This window comes from Rhinopithecus roxellana, chromosome 10, assembly GCF_007565055.1.
Source record: "Rhinopithecus roxellana isolate Shanxi Qingling chromosome 10, ASM756505v1, whole genome shotgun sequence".
Lineage (NCBI taxonomy): Eukaryota > Metazoa > Chordata > Mammalia > Primates > Cercopithecidae > Rhinopithecus > Rhinopithecus roxellana.
Genome location: NC_044558.1, coordinates 68630617 through 68652278, shown reverse-complemented (window position 1 = coordinate 68652278; position 21662 = coordinate 68630617). Strand labels below are relative to the sequence as shown.

The window sequence follows — 21662 nt, the reverse complement described above, 5'->3', positions numbered from 1 at the left end:
TCAAAGTTTAGAAAATTAAAAATTTTTCATTATGATAGCACTACAATGAATATTCTAGTGTTTTTGTCAATTATTTGGGTAGAGTGATAGACAAATAAGTTTGGTTTTCTTCATTTTATAAATTATTTTCATAGTTTTATAAACTGCTTATTTGAATTTCTTAATGATTCAAACCAAGAAATTGTCTTTAAAGCAAAAATTTTTGATGGTTTGCAAATCTGTTTTTATTGTTATCTTCACTTTTAGTGGTGTTCTCTGTATTTTTTTTTTAAGCTACCAACAACATAAGAAAAATCTGTGTTTTAAAATTGTGAAAATAGTTGGTTTGGTTTCTTGTTCTGTGTTTTTATTTTTTCAATATAGGTTTTGGATGACAAGCTTGTATTTGTAAAAGTACATGCACCATGGGAGGTGTTATGTACTTATGCTGAGATAATGCACATCAAATTGCCTCTGAAACCCAATGATCTGAAAAACCGGTCCTCGGCCTTTGGTACACTCAACTGGTTTACCAAAGTCCTCAGTGTAGATGAAAGCATCATCAAGCCAGAGCAAGAGTTTTTCACTGCCCCATTTGAGAAGAACCGGATGAATGATTTTTACATTGTTGATAGAGATGCTTTCTTCAATCCAGCCACCAGAAGCCGCATTGTAAGTCTAAACCACATTTAGTTGCTGTCTTGGGGTAATTTGGAACCTGCTGTTTTGTGGTTTGGTTGGTTTGGTTTTATTTTTAAAAACTGCACAAAAAGAAAAGAAATATGCCAGTAGATTCATGTTACAGTAGTAAACAATAATTGGATTGGCTAGTTACACTGTATAAACCACACACTCTATTTTGGAATCTTTTTAGGTTTACTTCATCCTCTCTCGGGTCAAGTATCAACTGATAAACAATCTTAGCAAGTTTGGGATCAACAGACTTGTAAACTCTGGGATCTACAAGGCAGCTTTCCCACTCCATGATGTAAGTTAAAAGGCAAAAATGAACTAAAAGGCCTTCTGTACACTCTGGTGTTGACAATAGCAAAGGGCTAACTTTCCTGACTGTAAGTTTCTTCCTCAATAAAATGAAGGGAACATACTGCAAGATTACAAGCTCATTTAGGGTAAGAACCAGGTCTTTTGTTCACAGATGGATCCCAGTCATAAAGATACTCAGTTTTAAAAGAGCAAATGAACGAATGGACAGTACCTCTCTCACAGTTAATGTGTAAAGCAGTATAGATTAGCAGTTAATCTGTGTTAGCATTTCTGGGACCAAAATGCCTGCCCTGCCACTTTCTAGCTAGATGACCTTGTGAAAGTCATTTAGCCTTTCTTCCTCCATTTCTTCATCAATAAGCTGGGAATAAATTATAACCTACCTCCTAGAGTTGTTAAGAGCTTTAAATTAATCCGTTAAATTAATCTAAATGTTAGTCCCTAGCATATAATAAATACTATTATAAGTGTTAGCTCTTTTCATAATTATTAACAGATGTTATTATCAACCAAAAAAAAATTAGTTCTTTGTCAGCAAAATACATGTTAGACCTTCTTATTTATCATTTTCTGTAACATAGACTTTACTTCCTCATTTGGAATATGATTTTCAAACTGTCCCCTGGAATATCCCTGGGCTTTTAAAAAGGCATCTGTCAGGGTTGTTGTGACAATGGCAGTACCCCAGATTGTTGACATTTTTTTAAGGACTACATTCTGAGACTACGGCAACCCCTCAAATTCAAGAGTACTTCTCTAGCCGAGAACATCTCTCGTGAAATGAAATTTTTAAAATATGACCACTGTAAATGCAGGGACATTTACAGTGGTCTGTAAGCAGCTTTAAACTAAAGCTGTTTAAACTCTGTCATTGAAATAAATACTATATTATATTGCATTATTACTTTGTTATATTCACTATCAATTCATCTGACTCTGTAAGACCAAAGAAAGCAAAGACTGATATTGGTAATTTCTACTGTGTAGTACATGTATTTGTGGATAGACAATATTGAAATGTACTAAATAACATAATAAAACTAGGACACTAAACAGCAGCTTGACACACATGGAAAAGTAGAGAACAGGGAGCTGGGTGAAGTAAATACTCATCCTAAGAGACCCAATGTAGCCATCCAGCCTGAGAGTCCATGTGTTTTACTTTTGTACCCCACTGAATTTAGCTAATAGCAAATAGCAGGACATGAATTTTGAGGCTACTTGCAAATAGCTGTCACGAATATTAATTTGGGATGCCAAGGTTCTATAGCAGTTGACATTTGCTTTTGGCCAGGTCTTTTCCACTAAAGCCTCTTCTAATTGCAGTGGTCCTGTATTCAGGCTAACTGATGGTCCCATGTGGTATTTGAGAGGGAGATGTGTGAAAGTCAGGGCCTATGCCCTGATTTGGCTGGGTGGTAATCTGGTTCTAGTGCCAGAAGAAGAAAAATGAGTTAGGAAAAAAGACAACTGGATTTAAGCAGGAAGTTTTGTTTCTTGAGTAACCTAAGTGTATAACATGATATCAAGCTTTGTTGTTTTTTTCTAGCTGTTATCACAGAATAACTGCTGAACTGGGGGCAAAGAAGCCTAGGTTTTAGAATTGACCCTGCTGTTAACCAGCCAAGGCCCTGGTTTCCCCATTGTCCATGGAGAGGGGTGGGCTATCACGTGTTCCTCTGGTGTGGTGATTTGGGCACTTGGGTGGCCCAATTTTTCATTGTGTAGGACTGCCCCCACTGAAAGCATTTTAAGCATCTCTGGGGCCCTCACAGAGTCCCTGCAGTGCTCCCCAGGATTGTAACACCGAATCATTCATCCTGCCCACATTCACAAATGACCCCCAAGGAGGCTAGTACCATGCCTGGTTAAGAATCACTAAAAATTAGATGGTATTTCCACCCCTTCCAGCAGGTGAGGACCCCTTATTCACAATTAACTATCAAATACTTGTATCACATTTAAGAAACAGATTTGTGAAAACATGATGATTATGGTGCTCACATGTTCCCTTCTGTGTCACAGTGCAAATTCCGCCGTCAGTCAGAGGATCCCAGCTGCCCTAATGAACGGTACCTTCTTTACAGAGAATGGGCTCATCCTCGAAGCATATACAAAAAGCAGCCCTTGGATCTTATCAGGTGAGGGGTTGTAGGGAGTACTCCAGGGGGAGGTACTCAGGGTGTTACCCCACAGCATCCGAATGTGACAGTACTCATCAAGACTCTTGCCAGCTAAGGGAGCTGACCCAGAGTGCTGAGCTTCATTGGCCAGGGTTTTTATTGAGGCTTAATTGTGTGGGCGTGATTAATTGAATCATTACCCATGTGGCTCAATCTCCAGTACCATCCTCTCCCTGGAAGATGGCCAGTAATATGTGTCTCAAAGCTCCAGTTCTCCACTCGTATGGTTGATCTTTCTTGCATGGCCAGCCTCCACCCTGAGTCATCTCATTAGCACAAACTCTCTAGAGGCCCACCATGAGCCACTTCACTGGCATAAACTATCAGGCATAGTCCTAGGGTCCCACCGTGAATAAAAAGGCACTCCTATCTCTCAGGAAGTTCCAAGGGTTTAGAGGTTACCTCCCAACCAGGAACTGGGATGCAGACCCACCAAACTCCATATTGCACAGAAGTAAATGTTAGATGTAGCCTCTGTTGTATGGTAAGACATATGCAGTTTTACTCTTTTCTTGTGTCTGCTGCTAGGTTCTATTTCATTGTATCCCACAAGATACAATGACTAGCTCAAGAGTTTTTCTTCCCAAAGTACGCTGTTGGTTTTTCTCCAGAAGCTTACATTGTTTGGGCAGTACTGAGGATACTGGCTTGTGGGAGATAGACCAAGAACACCCAAACAAGCCAATAAAATATGAAAATAAATAAACAGAATTTCTAATTGAAGTGAAGAAAATAACAGAGCAATAGGATGGGAGGGCAGAGTGGGAAGTGAGTTTAGGGAGTTATCTTTGAGGAGGTGACATTTAAGCTGAGACCAGATCGTGAAGAGGAGTCAGTACTTTGAGGACTTGGGAGAAGTCCTTCTAGGAATAGGGGCAGCTTGTACAGTGTACAGTGGCCCTGAGATGCACACACATTTGGCAAGTTTGAGGAAACATCAAAGACCAGTGCTAGTGAGAAAGAGAATGATAAGACATGAAGTTAGAGGGGTGGCAGGAGTGCCGAAAAGAGTTTAGACTTTACTTGCAGTGAGAAGCAGTTGTAATATTTTAAATGTTTAAGTCATTGTATCCTATTCACAGTTTGCAAAGATAATGTGGAGAATAGATTATAAGGGGTACAGGAAGCAGGGAGACCACTAGGTTGGAGGCTGTTTGTGTGAGCCAGGCAAGAGACTGTGGGAGCAGATTTGGGATGTGTTTGGGGAGTCGAGTCAACAGGACTTGTTTATGGATTGCATGTGGAGAGTGAAGAGGAGAGGAAAATTAACTTCATGTCTGCCTGGGTCATGTACCTGTTTTTTTATGGTGTCTCAATGCCCCATGCACTTAGCCACCTACTTGAGAAAACTACTAGACCTTAAAAGTGAAAGTTTTAAACAAATGAATATTTGTTTTGTTTTACATTTTCCGTGGGAAATGTCAAATATATACAGAAATAGAGTATCATAGCGAGCCTGCATTCATCTGTCACCCAGCTCCAAAAATTATAAACTCATAGCTAATCTTGTTTCACTTTTACTCCCACTTCTTTCCCTCCCTACTCCACTGGATCATTTTGAAGCAAATTCCAAATGTCATCATTTCATTAGCATCTATTTCTAAGTAAGGTGTCTTTTAAACATAACCAGAATACCCCCTTTTGAAAAGGAAGGCTGGGTGAGGTGACTCATTCCTCTAATCCCAGCACTTTAGGAAGCTAAGGCAGGAGGATCGCTTGAGGCCAGACTGAGCAACATAGTGAGATCCAGTCTTCAAAACAAAACAAAACCAAACAAAACCAAAAAGCCAGGCATGATGGCTTACACCTGTAGTCCCAGCTACTCAGGAGACTGAGATGGGAGAATTGCTAGAGCCCAGGAGTTTGAGGCTGCAGTGAGCTATGATTGTGCCACTGCATTCTAGGGCAACAGAGTAAGACCCTGTCTCCAAAAAAAAAAAAAAAAAAAATTAATATCGTCAGATAATCAGGATTCAGATTTCCCTTACTGTCCCAAAAACAACTTAATGGTTTTTTAGTTCAAAACAGGATCCACACATGGTCCAGAGGTTGCAATTAATACAATCTCTCAAATTTCTTCTGGTCTCAGTTTCACTGTTTATTTCCTGTTTTCCTTGCTGTTGTTGAAAGAATGCCTTGCATTCCCTGTTTTGCTGATTTCATTCTCTCCTGTGGTGTTGTTGAACATGTTCCTCTGTATTTGCTATGACTACATAATTTGTGTATTTGCATTAGCTAAGTAATTGGATCCTCATCTAGAAGCTTAATCTGATTGAGGTTAGATTTTATACAAGAATACGTTATACGTGGAGTTGGGTACTTATATCAGAAGGTATATAATGTCCATTTGTCTCTCTTTTTTGTGATGATAGCAGCTATCAACAATCCTTGCTTAGATTCATTATTTCATAAGAGATTTCTTTATTTCGTGTGGTCATACTTGGATTCCCTTGTCATTCAGTCACTGAGATTACAGTCATGAAGAGGCACTTTCATTAACTCTTTACCCTGTAAAATAAGATTTTAAATGTTTGTACATGTGTAAATATTTGAGGTTGACATTCATGTGAAGTTTCCATTTTATTAATTTCCTTTTATGTTAAGCCAATAGCATCTGATGGCAGAGTGATGGGTTCTTAATCATTTTTTATGTGCTCTATTTTTTATTTATTTTTGCTTCAGTAAAGAAAATTTCGTGACTATTTTAAATATATTTTGCTAGGGGAAATGCATTTAACTGTCCCCTGTCCCTGGTCCACATGTTCTTTCCCTTCATTGCTTCTCACTAGTAACCGCTTGAACATTCAGGCTATTAAACCTCATCTGTGGTTCCCAGGGATTACTGCAGGGAAAATGGGCTCTTTCCATTTGGTTTCCCAAAAAGCAAACCAAACTGGAAACAGCAACCTATGGGAACTAGACTTTGCACAGGTGAAAAAGAAAAGTTTCCCTCCAAACTCCCATTTTTTACCCCCAGAGTAATAAAAGAAAATAGGGTATTCACAAGACAAGGGCAGGATCCTATAAGAAAGGATTGTTGTGAGAATAAAATCTAGCTCTTGGAAACTGAAAACGTGATTAGACAGAAAAACACCAATAGAAGCCATTAGAAGATGAAGTTGAAGAAATTATGCAGAGCATAGAGCAAAACTTATAAAGGGATAGAAAAGGGGAAAAGGATAAAAAATTAGATCAGTCCAGGAGGTACAATGTATAAATAATAGGAGTGTGAGAAACCAGAGGATAAAAAATGTAGGGAAGAAATCTGAGAAGTACTTCCGGAGAAGTATCTGAAGAACTAAACATCATGAGTCTCTAGGTGGAAAGAGCCTGCTGAGTACCCAGCCTAGAGGATGAAAATAGAGCCACTGAGTCACTCCAACACGATGGCTCAGAACACTGGGGACAAAGAAGATCCTGCTAGCCTTTAGAAAGCAAAATGAAAAGAAAGTCATACAAAGGATCAAGACTCAAAAGCATTGTGCTTTTCAATGACACTACACACTAAAAGACAGCAGTAACTTCACATGTCTAAGGAAAGTTTGACCATATATGTAACTTTATATATGCTCAAACTGTTAAGTATGAGGAATTTTCACAGTTTAGATGTGCAAGGTAATGGAGGAGGTGCTCCACCAAGAAGGAAGACCTAAGAGTTAGTAAACAGGAAATGCCAGCACAAGGGAGAGGGACAGAGAGATCCCAGGTGACACAGTTCTGTGGCGGGGCTTGGAGAGTCATTAGTCAAGGTTGGAAGAGGTCTGAGGGCATTTATTCAAGGAGTTGAAACTGATAGATGATCTCATGTGTTTGAAACTATTGAGAAAGTGACACATTAGGGGAGAGTCGGGTTGAACTGTTGATAAGTACACAACACTAAGCAATGAACCATCAAGACAATTATTAACTCTAGGGAGAACAAGATACTGAGCAGGGAGGAAAAAGTAATTATAGCAATGACTTGATTCAGCTGTGAATAGTGTTTATAGAATCATAATAATGTAAAGCAAGAATATTAATCTAACTAGAAGTTATATGTAACTATGTGAGGATGACAGGAATAGAGATGTGGATGTTTAGATGAGGCAAGGGGTTGAAAGAGAGCTTAATCCACATCTTCCAGAATAGAAAGTCAATAGGTGATGCACCAAACTGAAAAATCAATAAGCAGCACTTCTTGCGTGTTATTTAGAGATAGGAAAGTAAATATTCTAAGCATCTATAGGAGTTTAAAGTGACTGCTTCTGGGCAGTAGGAAATAGGTGAGGGGGTAGGGGACTGCTCCTTTTTATAACCAGCCTTCTAGAGCTATTAGACTATTTAATGATTATGTACTTATAACTTTGATTTTAAAAATCAAAGCTGAATTGTGTTAAATGGATTTTAAGAGTTGGGAGGTATTTGGCAGAGAGGGACAATGATCAGAAAATATTGCATTTGAAGGAATCCTCATTATTTCCAGCTTTTCAGCAAGAACTAAGAGACAGATTTCCTTTTAAGATTTGAAAAATCTTTCTGGCCTTGCTTACAGTGTAACAGGGATGCCTTAGAAAGTATTGAACTCCTTGTCACAGTAAATAACCAAGCAGAGACTGCCTGACCAGCTCTTTAAACACAGCAGGATATTTTTTATTATTGGGGGGTTGGACCAGGCAACTTCTAAGATTCTTTCCAATTTAAATATGGCATTTCCAGGATGGATGGCTGATGAAAACTTATTATAGAGAGCATAACCAAAAAGAGGCCAAGGCATCTCAAATCCATGGCCAGACTTCTCTTCCGAGCTCTATCCTGAACCTGCCGTTTGCCTGCCTTCCGTGAGCTAGACAGCAAAGTTCCGGTCATGTGAAAATCACCACACTGTGTTCCTCCCATCTCCCGATTCCACCCTCAGGTCTGTCTGAGCTCTTCCTTTTTCCCTGTGAATGTGACCTACATCCAGGCCTGTGACCCATGGAGCTGGTCTCAGACCTTCCCTGTGTGTGCTGGTCCAGCCCAGGGATGTTCCTGTCTGAAGTCTCCCAGAACTCCAGGTTTTGCTCAGAGCTGAGTCCCCAAAAGGCTAAGACCAACGAGTTCAGCCCAGCTCCATACTGAGCCTGAAGTCTCACGCAGGCCTCAGAGTGAAGTAAATCTCGTTCTACATATCAAGATGAAGGCAGAAATGAGTCAGTCTTGGGGAATATCAGCAACAGCAGCAGTCACCTGAACCATCTCTTCATTCCTAAACTCTGCCTGACTGTACTTGACCTTCCTTTCAGGAACAATTCTGGCACTGCTTCTTGGTCAGCCTGCACTCTTTCATCTTGCCTACCTGGCCCCCCTTTACCCCAGAGTATACCATTAACCAGTTTTTAAAAAATAGGAAAAAATAGAAGAGCTAGATATAAGGAATACAGGGTGATGGGTTTCTCAGTCATATGCATCCTGCCTTCTTTCGTTCTTACATAAGTTTTGCAAAAATTTTGGTCAGAGAGACTTCCATTACAGATTAGTATTATTATTTTTCTTATTATTATTGCAGCTGCCCCTTGAACAACGCAGGGGTGGGGCACTGACACCCCCACACACATACAGTCGAAAACCTGCATATAAATTTTGACACCCCTTAAACTTTTAATGGTCTGCTGTTGACTGGAAGTCTTACCAATAACATGAATGATCAGTTAACACATATTTTGAATGTTATATGTATCATATACTATATTCTTACAATAAAGCTAGAGAAAAGAATGTTATTAAGAAATCATAAGAGTGTATTTACCATTCACTAAATGGAAATAGATCATCATAAAGGTCTTCATCCTTGTCTTCACATTGAGTACGCTGAGGAGGAGGAAAAAGAGGAGGGTTATTCTTGCTGTCTCGGGTGACAGAGTGGGAAGAGGTGGAGGAAGTGGAAGGGGAGGCAGGAGAGGCAGGCACACTAGCTTTATCTTTTATTGAAAAAAAAAATCCACATCTAAGTGGATCCGTGCAGTTCAAACCTGTTGTTTAAAGCTCAACTGTATTTGTGATTGACGTTACATTTCCTCCAAGGAACTTCCCTAGTTAAGTAAAAGCAAATAACTGAGCAGATTGTTCATGTTCATTTGTCTCATGCATATAAAGAACAGTCTTTTGGAGAATGTGTAAAATAGTGCTGATCTTTACAAAGAATGATAGTAATACTCTGTATTTATTCCATAATCAGCATTTTTCTCTCCCTTGCTGTATTTTAATATACTTTCACCAGGCAAACCAGCAATAGTGATCAGTTCTTCTATAATGTATAATACACTTTTTGTTTCATAGAATTCAGGGTCTGCTATGAAAATGAATGTTTTAAGGGTGAATCGAGTCAGGTTTAAGCTTAAAGCCTCCTTTATTTAAAATCAGAAATTAATATTAGGATGAAGCTGCAGAGTAATTATTTGTATCTTCTAAAAATAATTTCTGTCTTTCTTCAGGAAATATTATGGAGAGAAGATTGGAATCTACTTTGCTTGGCTGGGCTATTACACTCAGATGCTTCTCCTGGCTGCAATCGTAGGAGTGGCTTGCTTTCTCTATGGATATCTTAATCAAGATAACTGTACATGGAGGTAACATCTGTTTATTCCTTGTTGCCATGCTGAAAAGTTTGTTAGACATAAAATTATTTTCATGATCTTAAACTGTTTTGGTAAGACAAGACTGACTGGAGAACACTCATTGCTTGGATGATATATCCCTTTTGTTCTGAGCATAATAACTAAGTGAAATGGAAAAATTTTTTTCTTAGATAATCCAACCCAGTTTCTGACAGGAATATTACTCCTAGGAAACACTCCAATATTTTAAGACAATATTTTGTTTGAAAAAGGAAGGAGGACTGGAGGCAGGAGGATTGCCCTTGAACTTTTGGCTCCCAGAGGAATGTACACTCAGCCCTGCAGATGTGAGCCAAAAGCAGCTCTGATTTCTTCAGGGTTCCACTGGGAAAATTAGTGGGGTTTCTGTTTTTTGTTTTGTTTTACTTTTAGAAATGACTTCTTAACATATACTAAAAAGTGCTTGCTTAAAAACTCAGTAGTTGTCTTGGTTTTTACGTTAAAAAAATAGTTCATACAATGTTTTAAAAAATGTAATCAAAAATTAATTTGTGCTGAGGTTGAAATTCAGACACCAGCTGCACTGTCTAAAGGGATATATGTGGGTGCCAGAGCACTCTGAGTTTCACCATCACTGTTCTGAATGGTATAATTAGACCTCTGCTTTTGGTGGTCTCAACTTCCAGCAGGGATGTAGCAGGGAACCAGGCATTTTCTCTTGATCATCTGGCCGCTATCCAGGTGTGCCAGCCAGATCAAAATTTCTGGGCACCAGCAATGAGCTGGTAACCAAATTTTTCAAGCCCCAAGCATGTCAGCCTGCTCCTGAGGTAGGTTGCTTACATGGCAGCCCTGATGAATAGACATAATTACCCTTCGATTTAACAGAGGATTCTGAGCGTGTTGTACCCATCATGGCTTCGTAGCTCGAAAGCTGCAGATGGCTTTAAAGTACTCTTCCCTCCTCACTGAAAAAGAGTTTTGGGCCAAAGGCCGAATGTTGTTACCTTTTCTTTAAATTTGTCTTCAACTTCTCTGTTGGTTTGTACATTTTTCTAGTTAAAAAAAAAAAAAATCTCAAAAATACATTTAAAAGTGCAGAAGTTGCATTTTTATAAGGTCCTCATGGGTTGTTCTTGTTAAAACTCGTTTTGTGAAATCACCGTGATAGTTACACCACATATTTCCTAGCATTTCACACAGATTAATTTGCAGAAAATGGAGGGACGTTCTTGGGCATATACTGCCTGTGCTCAAAACTATTTGACTTTAATTATTTATGAGATATCTGTAAAATATATACATTATAAATATTTTCAGTTACTTTTATAGTTTCTATCAAATGCCCATTTGAAGCTGATGCCCCTCTTTTTTTTTTCTTTTTTTTTGTTGAGGCAGAGTCTTGCTCTGTCACCCAGGCTGGCGTGCAGTGGCATGATCTCAGCTCACTGCAACCTCCACCTCCCGGGTTCAAGCGATGCTCCTGCCTCAGCCTCCTGAGTAGCTGGGATTACAGGCGCCTGCCACCAAACCCGGCTAATTTTTGTATTTTTAGTAGAGATGGGGTTTCACCATGTTGGCCAGGCTGGTCTCAAACTCCTGACCTCAAGTGATCCGCCTGCCTCGACCTCCCAAAGTGCTGAGATTACAGGCGTGAGCCACTGTGCCCGGCCCTTATGCCCCTTTTTAAAATGACAGCTATATACAGAGATTATTTATATACCATAAAATGCCCTTTTTAAAGTACACAATTCAGGTGTGTCCCTTTCCCTTAGCCCCTGGCAACCACTCATCTATTTGCTTTCTGTTTCTAGGGATTTACCTATTCTGGACATTTCATAAAAGCTTTTAAATATTTTAAATGTTTTCTATTCTTGTGAATCTACTCAGTATGTAATAAAATTGAAAATATTAAAAATTTGTAAACAATTCAGGTATTTTAAGTGCATTCACCAAGTTGTGATCACCACCTTCTAATTCTAGAACATTTTTATTGCCCTCAAAAGAAACCAGTGCCCATTAGCACTCACTCCCTAATCCCTTTCCCTTGGCCTCATGGGTTGTTCTTGTTAAAACTCGTTTTACAATCTACTTCCTGTTTCTATGGATTTGCCTGTTCTGAACATTTCATAAAAGTGGAACCATACAGTATAAGGCCTTTTGTGACTGTCTTCTTTCATTTCACCTACTCTTTGAGGTTCATCCATGTTGTAGCATGTATCAGTACTTCATTCCTTTTTTGTGGCCAAATAGCATCCCATTATATGTATAAACTGCATTTGTTTATTCATTAATTGATAGACATTTTGGTTGTTTCTACTCTTTGGCTATTATGAATAATTCTGGTATGAACATTCATGGACAAGTGTTGGTGGGGACACATGGTTTCATATCTCTTGAGAATATAATGAAGAATGGAATTGTTGGGATATACAGTAACTGTAGGTTTAACATTTTGAGAAACTGCCATAGTATTTTCCAAAGTGACTGCGTATTCCGCCTACAGTGTATGAGGACACTAATGTCTTCACATCCTCATCAGCACTTAAAAAAAAAAAATAGCCATTCTAGTTGTTATGAAGTGGTATGTCATTGCAGTTTTGACTTTGTTTTCTCTAATGCCTACTGATGGTGAGCATCTTCTCATGTGTTTGTCATTTGTATAGCTTCTTTGGAGAAATGTTCATTCAAATCCTTTGCCTATTTTAATTGTGTTGTCTTTCTATTGTTGAGTTGTAAGCATTTTTTATATATTTGGGATAGAAGTCCCTTATTGTATATTGTCTTAGTCTGTGCCGCTGTAACACAGTACCATAGACCAGGTAATTTGTAAAGAATAGAAATTTATTTTTCATAGTTACAGAGACTGGAAATTCCAAAATCAAGTTGCCAGCATGTGGTGTCTGGTGAGGGCTGCATCCTCTGGAGGAGAGGAATGCTGCGTCTTCACATAGCAGAAGGCATAAGGGCAAGTGGGGAGAACTCCTTTCATCAACTCCTTTTATAAGGGCACCTAATCCCATTCATGAGGTACAAGCCCTCATGGCCTAATCGCTTGTTAAAGTCTCCACCTCTTAATACTACCACACTGGCAATACCTAAATTGGAAGAGACACATTCAAACCATAGCAGATACATTGAAAATATTTTCTCCTATTCTGTGAATTGTGTTTTCACTTTCTTAATAGTATTCTTTGAAACAAAATTATGTTTAATTTTGATGACCTCTAGTTTATCTTTTTATTCTGTTATTTGTGCTTTTGGTGTCATGTCTTAGAAACCATTCGGAATCCAAAGTCATGAAGTTTTTTTTAACATTTATCTTCTAAGAGTTTTATGGATGTAGGTCTATGATTTATTTTAATTTTTGTACCTGGTGTGAGATAGAGTTCTACTCTGTCATTTCCATCTGGTATACCAGCACCATTTTTTGAAAAGACTGTTCTCTGTTGAATTATCTTGGCACCCTTGTTGAAAAGCAGTTGGCCAAAAATTTAAGAGTTTGTTTATAGACTCTCAGTTGTTTTCCGCTGATCTACATGTCTGCATTTTATGCAAGTACCACACTTTATTGATCACTGTAACTTTGTAGTCAGTTTTGAAATTGGAAACTTCAAATTTTCATTTTTCTTTTTCAAGATTGTTTTGGCTATTCTGGGTCTTTTGCATTTCCATATGAATTTTAGGATCAGCTTGTCTATTTCTGCAAAAAAAAAAAAAAAAAATCCAGCTGGGATTTTGATAAGAACAATGTTGATTCCATAGGTCAGTTTGGAGAGTATTGCCGTCTTAATAATATTAAGTTTTTTAATCCATGAACACAGGATGTCTTTTCATTTATTTAGGTCTTTCATTTCTATCAACAATATTTTATAGTTTCAGTGTATAAGTCTCATACTTCTTTTTTCTCTTAAATTTATTCTAAGTGCATTGTTCTTTTGATGCTGTTATAAATTGTTTCCTTAATTTTTGGATTACCTATTGTAGTGTATAGAAATGTAATTGCTTTTTTTTATATACTGATTTTTGTGTGTGTCCTGCAACCTTGCTAAACTGGCTTATTTGCTCTAATAGTATTTTGGGTGGATTCCTTAGGATTTTTATATACAACGTTATGCTATCTGTGAACAAAGTAGTTTTACTTCTTCCTTTCCAATTTGAAGGCCTTTATTTTTTCTTACTTAGTTGTCCTGACTAGATCCTTCTATATAATGATCTTAGGAGGAAAGCATTCAGTCTTTGACCATTAAGTATGATATTAGCTGTGAGTTTTTTCATTGATACTCTTTATCAGGTTGGGAAAATTCTATTCCTAGTTTTTGAGTGTTTTTAATCATGGAAGGGTGTTGGATTTTGCCAGATGCTCTTTCTGTGTCTATTGACATTATCTTGTGTGTAGTTTTTGTTCATTATTCTATTAATATGGTATATTACAAGAATTGATGATTTTTGTACTTTGAATCCTCCTTGCATTCCTGGATAGATCCCACTTGGTCATAGTATGTGGTACTTATTATATGTTGCAGGATTTGGTTTTTTAGTATTTTATTGGAGATTTTTCCATCTATATTTGCAAGAGATATTAGGTCTCTAGTTTCTTATGTTGTCTTTGGTTTTGGTATCATCACAATACTAGTCGCATTAGAATGAGTTGAGAAGTGTTCCCTCTTCTTTGCTTTTAAGAGAGATTGTGAAACATTGGTGTTAATTCTTCTCATCAGTGAAGCCATCTGAGACTGGACTTTTCTTTGCAGGAATTTTTTTTTCTGCTAATCCATTCTCTTTATTTGTTGAAAATAGGTCTATTCAAGTTTTCTATTTTTGCTTGAGCTAGCTTAAGTAGTTCATATTTTTCTAGGAATTCATCCATTTTATCTAGGTTGTCTAATTTGTTGGCTTATAATTATGTATAGTATCCCCTTATAATCCTTTTTGTTTTTGTAGGAGTAACAGTAATGTTTCCCCTTTCATTTCTGATTTTAACCATTTGAGTCTTCTCTTTTATCTTGATCGGCCTAGCTAAGTTTGCCAATTTTGTTGTCTTTTCAAGGAACCAACTTTGTTTTGTTTTTTTTTTTGTTTTGTTTTGTTTTTTTTTATTATACTTTAAGTTCTAGGGTACATGTGCATAACGTGCAGGTTTGTTACATATGTATACTTATGCCATGTTGGTGTGCTGCACCCATCAACTCGTCAGCACCCATCAATTCATCATTTATATCATGTATAACTCCCCAATGCAATCCCTCCCCCCTCCCCCCTCCCCCCTCCCCATGATAGGCCCCAGTGCGTGATGTTCCCCCTTCCCGAGTCCAAGTGATCTCATTGTTCAGTTCCCACCTATGAGTGAGAACATGCGGTGTTTGGTTTTCTCTTCTTGTGATAGTTTGCTAAGAATGATGGTTTCCAGCTGCATCCATGTCCCTACAAAGGACGCAAACTCATCCTTTTTTATGGCTGCATAGTATTCCATGGTGTATATGTGCCACACTTTCTTAATCCAGTCTGTCACAGATGGACATTTGGGTTGATTCCAAGTCTTTGCTATTGTGAATAGTGCCGCAATAAACATACGTGTGCATGTGTCTTTGTAGTAGAATAATTTATAATCCTTTGGGTATATACCCAGTAGTGGGATGGCTGGGTCATATGGTACATCTAGTTCTAGATCCTTGAGGAATTGCCATACTGTTTTCCATAATGGTTGAACTAGTTTACAATCCCACCAACAGTGTAAAAGTGTTCCTATTTCTCCACATCCTCTCCAACACCTGTTGTTTCCTGACTTCTTAATGATTGCCATTCTAACTGGTGTGAGATGGTATCTCATTGTGGTTTTGATTTGCATTTTGTTGTTTTTTTAACTTTTCTGTCCTCTGTTTCATTTATTTCCATTTGTTGGCTTTTGATTTTAATATTTAGTTCATTTATATTTAATGTAATTACTCATGAAGTAGGAGTTACATCTGTGATTTTGCTCTTTGTTTTTCATGTGTCTTTTTGTCTCTTGTTTTTCTATTCCTTCATTATTACTTTTTTGTGTGTTAAATATTTCTAATATGCCATTCTAATTCCATTGTTGTTTCTTTATTGTTTTTTAGTGGCTTCTCTGGGGATTATAATTAACAACTTAATTTAAAATAATATAGTTAAATATTATTTGAAATTTTCATTTTAGTAAAGAGTTCTACTCTTTACTAAAACTTTACTTTGGTATAGATCTGTTCCTTCTCTACTCCTTTGTGGTATTATCATCATGCAAATTACAACTCAATGCATTATAAGCTCACCAACAGTTTAATAATTGTTGCTTTGTGTCTTTTAAATAAGATAGAAGAAAATAGTGACATACAAAAATATGCTTACACTGCTTTTTATATTGATATATGTAGTTAGCTGTATTACTGCTTTTTATTTCTTTAGGTGGATTTGAGTTACTGTCAAGTATCTATTTAAGCCTGAAGGACTCTCTTAGTATATGTTAAGTGTTTCTTGTCCATAATGCTTGGGACCAGAAGCATTTCAGATTTCAGATTTTTTTTCAGATTTTGGAAAATTTGCCTTATACTTACCATTTGAGCATCCCAAATCCAAAATGCTCCAGTGAAGATTTTCCTTGAGTATTATGTCAGCACTTGAAAAGTTTTAGATTTTGGAGCATTTCAAATTCAGGTTTTTGGCTTAAAGGTGTTTAACCTGGGCTGGGCACAGTGGCTCATGCCTGTAATCCCAGCACTTTGGGAGGCTGAGGCCAGTAGATCATTAGGTCAGGAGTTTGAGACCATCCTGGCTAACACAGTAAAACCCCATCTCTACTAAAAATACAAAAAATTAGCCAGGTGTGGTGGTACATGCCTGTGGTCCCAACTACTTAGGAGGCTGAGGCAGGAGAATTGCTTGAACCCAGGAGGCAGAGGTTGCAGTGAGCTGAAGTCACGCCACTGCACTCTAGCCAGGGCGACAGAGTGTGAGACTCTGTCTCAAAAAAAATAAAATAAATAAGTTGTTCAATCTGTGTATGGCAGGTGATATGGTTTGGCTGTGTCCTCACTCAAATCTCATCTCAAATTGTAGCTCCCGTAATTCCCACATATTGTAGGAATGACCTAGTGGGAGATAATTGAATCATGGGAGTGGTTTTCCCCATATTGTTCTCATGGTAGTGAATAAGTTTCACAAGATCTGATGGTTTTGTAATGGGAAACCCATTTCACTTGGCTCTCATTCTTTCTTGCCTGCCTCCATATAAGACATGCCTTTTGCCTTCTGCCACGATTGTGAGGCCTTCCCGGCCATGTGGAACTGTGAGTCTGTTAAACCTCTTTTTATTTATAAATGAACCAGTCTCAGGTATGTCTTTATCAGCAGTGTGAAAACGGACTAATACGGCAAGTCTCTGCCAACAACAGATTCTTTCAGATTTTATTTATCTGGGAATGTCTTAATTTCTCCATTTTTGAAGGATGGGTTTGCTGGAGATAGAATACTTGGTTGACAGTCATTCTTTCAGCACTTTGAATGTATCATCCCACTGCCTGGCCTCCATGATTTCTGTGAAAAGTTAGCTGTTAATCTTACTGAGGACCCTTTATAGGTGATGAATCACTTTTCTCTTTCTGCTGTCACCATTCTTTGCCATGTTTTCTTTGTCTTTGTCTTTAGACACTTTGAATATGATACTCCTAGGTTTAGATCTCTTTGAGTTTATCCTACATGGAATTTGTTGAGTTTGCTGGATGTGCAAAATAGTGTTTTCATTAAATGTGGGAAGTTTTCAGCCACTGCTTATTATTTCTGTTTCTCTCCTTTTTTCTCTGGGACTTCTATAATGTATGTGTTGGTATATTTGATGGTGTCCCACTAATTTCTGAGACTGTGTTCCTTTGTCCTCTTCCTTTTTTGTTCCATTTCTCAGACTGGATAATCTTAATAGACCTAGCTTTCAGTTTGCTGATTCTCTGCTATTTCATATCTGCTGAGGAGCCCTTCTAATGAGTTTTTTATTTTAGTTATTGTACTTTGCTAATTGGTTATTTTTAATAATTCCTATCTCTATTGATATTCTCTTTGTCATGCTTCCTTTAATTCTTTAGGCAAGATTTCCTTTAGTTCTCCAAATATGTATAATTGCTAAATATAAAAAGTTTTCATGTAATAAATGCAATATCTGGGTGTCCTCAGGGACAGCTTCATCTACTGCTTTTTTCTGTGTTAGGACCATACTTTTCAGTTTCTTGGTGTGTCTTGTAATTTTACGTTGAGAACTGGGCATTTTAAGTATTATAATGTAACAAATCTGGAAATCAGATATTTTCCCTCTTCAGGGTTTTTTGTTGCTTCTGTTTGTTATTATCACTGCTACGGCTGCTTCCCTTTGTTTAGTTACTTTCCTGAACTACTTGTCTTTGTCATGTGTGACCATTGCAGTCTGTGTTCAATAAGATTTGTTGTTAACTAATGATTGGATTAGCTAGTGATTGCATTAAATGCCTACTACCAGTAATTTTCGTTTCTCTGTCTTTGCCTCATGGCTCTGTGTGCCTGTGTATTGAGGAATGTGTTTAATGCTGTAGCAGGTAGTTTTCAGTTCTTCCTTAGCTTTTCCTTCTTGCCAATGCAGAACCTCAAAGTCAGTCAGAGGTGAGGGATTAAGGTTTTCTCAGGTCTTTCTTGGCCATGTGCACTGTCCTACACATATGCATGGCCTTCTGCAATCTCAGAAATATGTTGGAACTTTCTTGAGCCCGCTGTGCACATCTCATTTCCTAATTTTTCCTTTTAAGTTCTTTGGTTGACCACTTGTTAACCTCTACTGGTATCACGGCCTCAGGCAGCTACAATGTGAAATAATTCTTGCCAGTCACTTTCAGCAGACACTTTGGTGATAGTGCTGTTCACAATATGAGCTCTAAGTATGAGGTTTGAAAAGAATGACAAAACATTCTTATACACCAATAACAGAGAGCCAAAATCACAATTGCTTCAAAGAGAATAAAAGTATGAGGTACTTTTATTAGTATATGTTATTCTTTAATAAAAGAATAAAACCTCTAAGTATGAGGTTTGAAAAGAATGACAAAACATTCTTATACACCAATAACAGAGAGCCCATTCACAATTGCTTCAAAGAGAATAAAATACCTAGGAATCCAACTTACAAGGGATGTGAAGGACCTCTTCAAGGAGAACTACAAACCACTGCTCAATGAAATAAATGAGGACACAAACAAATGGAAGAGCATTCCATGCTTATGGATAGGAAGAATCAATATCGTGAAAATGGCCATACTGCCCAAGGTAATTTATAGATTCAATGCCATCCCCGTTAAGCTACCAGTGACTTTCTTCACAGAATTGGAAAAAACTGCTTTAAAGTTCATATGGAACCAAAAAAGAGCCTGCATTGCCAAAACAGCCCTAAGCCAAAAGAACAAAGCTGGAGGCATCATGCTACCTGACTTCAAACTATACTACAAGGCTACAGTAACCAAAACAGCATGGTACTGGTGCCAAAACAGAGATACAGACCAATGGAACAGAACAGATCTTTGACAAACCTGACAAAAACAAGAAATGGGGAAAGGATTCCCTATTTAATAAATGGTGCTGGGAAAACTGGCTAACCATAAGTGGAAAGCTGAAACTGGATCCCTTCCTTACACCTTATACAAAAATTAATTCAAGATGGATTAGAGACTTAAATGTTAGACCTAATACCATAAAAACCCTAGAAGAAAACCTAGGCAATACCATTTAGGACATAGGCATGGCCAAGGACTTCATGTCTAAAACACCAAAAGCGATGGCAACAAAAGCCAAAATTGACAAATGGGATCTAATTAAACTAAAGAGTTTCTGCACAGCAAAAGAAACTACCCTCAGAGTGAACGGGCAACCTACAGAATGGGAGAAAATTTTTGCAATCTACTCATCTGACAAAGGGCTAATTAATATCCAGAACCTACAAAGAACTCAAAAAAAGTTACAAGAAAAAAATAACCCCATCAAAAAGTGGGCAAAGGATATGAACAGACACTTCTCAAAAGAAGACATTTATGCAGCCAACAGACACATGAAAAAATGCTCATCATCACTAGCCATCAGAGAAATGCAAATCAAAACCACCATGAGATACCATCTCTCACGAGTTAGAATGGCGATCATTAAAAAGTCAGGAAACAACAGGTGCTGGAGAGGATGTGGAGAAATAGGAACACTTTTACACTGTTGGTGGGACTGTAAACTAATTCAACCATTGTAGAAGACAGTGTGGCGATTCCTCAAGGATCTAGAACTGGAAATACCATTTGACCCAGCCATCCCATTACTGTTTATATACCCAAAGGATTATAAATCATGCTGCTATAAAGACATATGTACACGTATGTTTATTGCAGCACTATTCACAATAGCAAAGACTTGGAACCAACCCAAATGTCCATCAGCAACAGACTGGATTAAGAAAATGTGGCCCATATACACCATGGAACACTATGCAACCATAAAAAAGGATGAGTTCATGTCCTTTGTAGGGACATGGGTGCAGCTGGAAACCATCATTCTCAGCAAACTGTTGCAAGAACAGAAAACGAAACACCTCATGTTCTCACTCATAGGTGGGAGCTGAACAGTGAGATCACTTGGACACAGGAAGGGGAACATCACACACTGGGGCCTGTTGTGGGGTCGGGGGAGCGGGGAGGGATAGCATTAGGAGAAATACCTAATGTCAATGACGAGTTAGTGGCTGCAGCACACCAACATGGCGCATGTATACATATGTAATAAACCTGTACGTTGTGCACATGTACCCCAGAACATAAAGTATAATAAAAAAGAAAAAAAAAAAGGATGAGAAATCTTGAGCATGGAGCTTCTCAGGGGAGCTGCTAGACAGGTCAAATAGTAAGACTTCTCTGAGGATGGGTTTTTTGGGGTAGCTTTAGACTACTTCTTCCCCCTTCAGTGGCTGCTAGGCTGCTATTTTTCACAGCTTCTGTAGTTACAAGCCTGTTGGTTTTTAAGGCTACCACGAAGCTAGGGAGATGGGGATGGGAATCAGTCAGGTTAAAATGCCACAGGCCTCATCCTTATAGAGATTTAGCCAGTTTTCCTCAAATAAATGCTCCTCAGATGACATCCAGCACTTGGTTAATTTCCAGAGTTCAGCAAAGGCTGATTTTGACAATTTTTGCCTGTGTTCTCATTGCTTTTATGGAGGGAGAGGGTTTTCCAAGATCTTTACTCAGCTATTCTAGGAAAACTTCCCATTCCTATTTGTTTTTCCTTAGCTGTTTGCAAGACCACCTAACTGCACAACTCCAGTCCTAGTCACATACAAGCCTAGCCTATCTGAATGGCTTCTCCTAGAGGGAGCAGCATGCAATGTTACTTGGGTTGTTTTTTTGTTTTTGTTTTTGTTTTCTTTTGGGGTTTTTTTTGTATTAATTTATAGGAGTTCTTTAAATACTCTGACAAATAATCGTTTGTCATTTTTACGTCTGAGAAACTTTTACCAATTTGTGGCTTATATTTTTCTCCCTTTAATGTTATTTTTTTAATTACATTCTTTGAAAATATCTTGAATGTATCAATATTTTTCTTTGTGGTTTATGCTTTTTGGTTTCTTGTTTATGAGATTCTCCTTACTCTGAGGTTATCTAGATTTTTTTTTTCCTAGTAAGTTGGTACGTTGGCATTCTCATTTTCTACCTGGAATTGATGTATATAAAATGCTATTAGGGGTTCAATTTTATGTTTATTCATGTGGATATCCTGTTGTACCAGACCCATTTTATTGAAATGTCAGTTCTCACTTTACTAATTTGCTTGGCCAGCTCTGGTATGTATCAGTTTTTACATAGGCAAGAGGTCTGTTTCTGACCTCTTTATATTCTTCTGTTGGTCAGTTTTTCTTAACCTT

The 21662-nt window shown here is 37.9% G+C and overlaps 1 protein-coding gene across 4 annotated transcripts in view; it reads left to right on the top strand.

Annotated features, from left to right (window-relative positions):
- Positions 1-21662, top strand: part of ANO6 (anoctamin 6) — a 228461-nt gene that overhangs the window by 145345 nt on the left and 61454 nt on the right. For all 4 annotated transcript variants that reach the window (XM_030938982.1, XM_030938983.1, XM_010382272.2 and 1 more), the window contains 4 exons: positions 364-651; positions 854-967; positions 3010-3125; positions 9617-9751. In XM_030938982.1, the coding sequence (XP_030794842.1) occupies positions 364-651; positions 854-967; positions 3010-3125; positions 9617-9751 (653 nt within the window). The remainder of the gene's footprint in view (positions 1-363; positions 652-853; positions 968-3009; positions 3126-9616; positions 9752-21662) is intronic.